The sequence below is a fragment of the Priapulus caudatus genome, unplaced genomic scaffold (assembly GCF_000485595.1).
Source record: "Priapulus caudatus unplaced genomic scaffold, Priapulus_caudatus-5.0.1 Scaffold1261, whole genome shotgun sequence".
NCBI lineage: Eukaryota > Metazoa > Priapulida > Priapulimorpha > Priapulimorphida > Priapulidae > Priapulus > Priapulus caudatus.
This window is the reverse complement of record NW_014578322.1, coordinates 48416-50736: the sequence shown is the minus strand read 5'-3', so window position 1 is coordinate 50736 and position 2321 is coordinate 48416. Positions and strand designations below refer to the sequence as shown.

Below are 2321 nucleotides of genomic sequence, written 5' to 3'. Positions count from 1 at the left end.
CGCGGCCTACATGATCCACGACGATCACAGTACCGCTGTACTGCACAACCAACAGCTCATCGGTTTGTGAGATCCCGTACCGTATGTGTCGCGAGCGCCATCTGTCAGCGAATTATAGATCCAGACGTCGTGAATAATTTATGCGAGAAATGCTGAGCCTAACATCGAGGGGGGAAGCATATCAGAGATGCTGGAGAAAAACTGCTTGTTTACGTTTTTCGAACAATGTACGGTCGCGTAGTCCTGTCATTAGCTATTCGCCTCCTCCTTCTGCCCCTCCTTTTCATCCTCCTTCGCCTTCTCCTTCTGCCCCTCCTCTTCATCCTCCTTCGCCTCCCCCTCCCTCTTCTTTAACAGTATTGTTACCCGTTGTAATACATTGCTTGATATAATGATATCAAGGGGTTATGTCAGTTAAGGGGTTATTCGACCAAACTAACTCCAATTTCGTAGAGATTAGCATAAAGACAACTTGACACATATCGCCGCACTCTACTTGTCTTCCTTTCTCTTTTTCTTCCGTGCAGGTGTAACTGTGACGCGGATCTACGGCGATGGGAGGAAGATTCTGGCTTCATCACTCAGTCCCACCTTCTTCCCGTCACCAGGCTGAGATTCGGAGACACTGGTGGTTTGTTTGCCGGACTCAACGAGGAAGGCTACCACTTTCTCGGACCTCTGGAGTGTTATGAGGGTATAGAACACATCGTTTGCGCGTCAGATCAGTCCGACTGTATTGCCATCTCGCCACGTTGTTGCTAATGTAACTTAACGCCGTAAAAAGTTGTTACCTGTATAATAACCTCACGCCGATCTCTGCCGAAGATTGTCGAAGATTTCCGAGCGGTTTGTCCGGAGGGTGAAAGTAGTCGAAGTCTGCTAACCGTACTTATTTAATTAGTTATTAATTTTGGTTCTAGTTGGTGCCTGGCATTTCGAATATTCCGCGAAGATGTGTCTGAATTGCGATGGCAGAGACCTTCCATAAACCGCTACGCGGCAATATTATAGTTTGGTTTCTGTAGGGAAGGTTGTTTAGTCGAGCTTCATGTCGTAGCTATCTCACTGACTGAGGCATCTCCTTGTTGTGTTTTTCTCGAAGGAAACCGCTCGAGACTGTATGAGGTTCCGCCAACGTGCGTCGATACGGAAGGTAACGTTTACGTAAACGTTTGTGCCGTGAATGCGGTCCTAGTCGTTCCTATAGCAGCCTTCGCAAACCCACGAACAATTTCCTAGCGGCTACACATTACACACAGTACGGAAACAGTACACTCTGTTCGTATGGAAATGGAAATGTAAAAATATGCGCAGTATGTTCATAGAGTAGGAATTTATTAGTAAACTTTCTTTTGAAAAATGACTCCGCGTGTTTGTTTCATGATGACCCCCATACTAACTAGATCATGAGTATGTTAATAACGTATTTACGCACACACGGGGGATGTGATCATAGATCCTAGATCTATCGACCACTGCAGCACCAGTCCCTGCAGCGCGGGACAGTGCATCCGCCTGGATAGAGATTACGAATGCGACTGCACCAACACCGGATTCCAGGGGCTAAACTGCATGGAAGGTATGCGTGTAGGAAAAAGGAATAAGTGAAGGAAAGGTACCAGCGTCGCGTTCACGTCACGCGTGCTGCGCTATTGCTCAGTAGACCGACATCTCAAATCTAACATCGATAAAACACTTAACAGAGGTTTTTTGATGAAATATTTCCGACTCGCCGAGCGTGGCTAATAAAACCAGATCGGTTGCTGATGTTGTATGACTTTTGCTACACCAAGTTAAAATGTCTGCTGCTGCGCTTATGTGGCAATTTATCGCAAACATAAGAATAAAACTTTGTTTTTAGCTATACGCCATTTTTGTTTATTGTGTCGCCATCTATCGGCAACAGACAAAGTTAAACACAATTCTCTCGCATTCGCGACACTCCAACAACAAGGAGTTTGCAGAAGTTACTTTGACAATATTGACTTGACTTATGATTTCCAAGAAAATAGTTGTTTACCACTAATCTCAACAAAAATTTAAAGTTCAGAAAATGTCTTTAAGTCCACTGATTTAACACACAAGTGCTTTGAAATTACTTCTTAAGCCACTTATCCATCTTTATTTTAGCAAGTTGAGCACTTTTACGCGGTTGTCGTTTATTAGTTACACTTATTGGCACAGTTTTTGATTTAGAGTCCACGCGATTGTTAGTCACAGTAACAGGTTTAGAGTTTTTATCAACAGGCGAGGCGACTCATTAGAACTAGAGTCTTTTACAGTCATGTTAATGTTATTATCATAACATTTACTTTCCGAAG

At 43.9% G+C, this 2321-nt stretch overlaps 2 protein-coding genes across 2 annotated transcripts in view; one reads left to right on the top strand and one right to left on the bottom strand.

Annotated features, from left to right (window-relative positions):
- LOC106816010 overlaps positions 1-2241 on the bottom strand; it is a 4887-nt gene extending 2646 nt beyond the window's left edge. The window contains exon 1 of the mRNA XM_014820543.1: positions 1943-2241. The gene's annotated coding sequence lies outside the window, so the exon portion shown is untranslated. The remainder of the gene's footprint in view (positions 1-1942) is intronic.
- Positions 1-2321, top strand: part of LOC106816009 (fibropellin-1-like) — a 37826-nt gene that overhangs the window by 1243 nt on the left and 34262 nt on the right. Inside the window, exons 2-4 of the mRNA XM_014820542.1 lie at positions 528-694; positions 1103-1153; positions 1457-1579. Of these exons, the coding sequence (XP_014676028.1) occupies positions 528-694; positions 1103-1153; positions 1457-1579 (341 nt within the window). The remainder of the gene's footprint in view (positions 1-527; positions 695-1102; positions 1154-1456; positions 1580-2321) is intronic.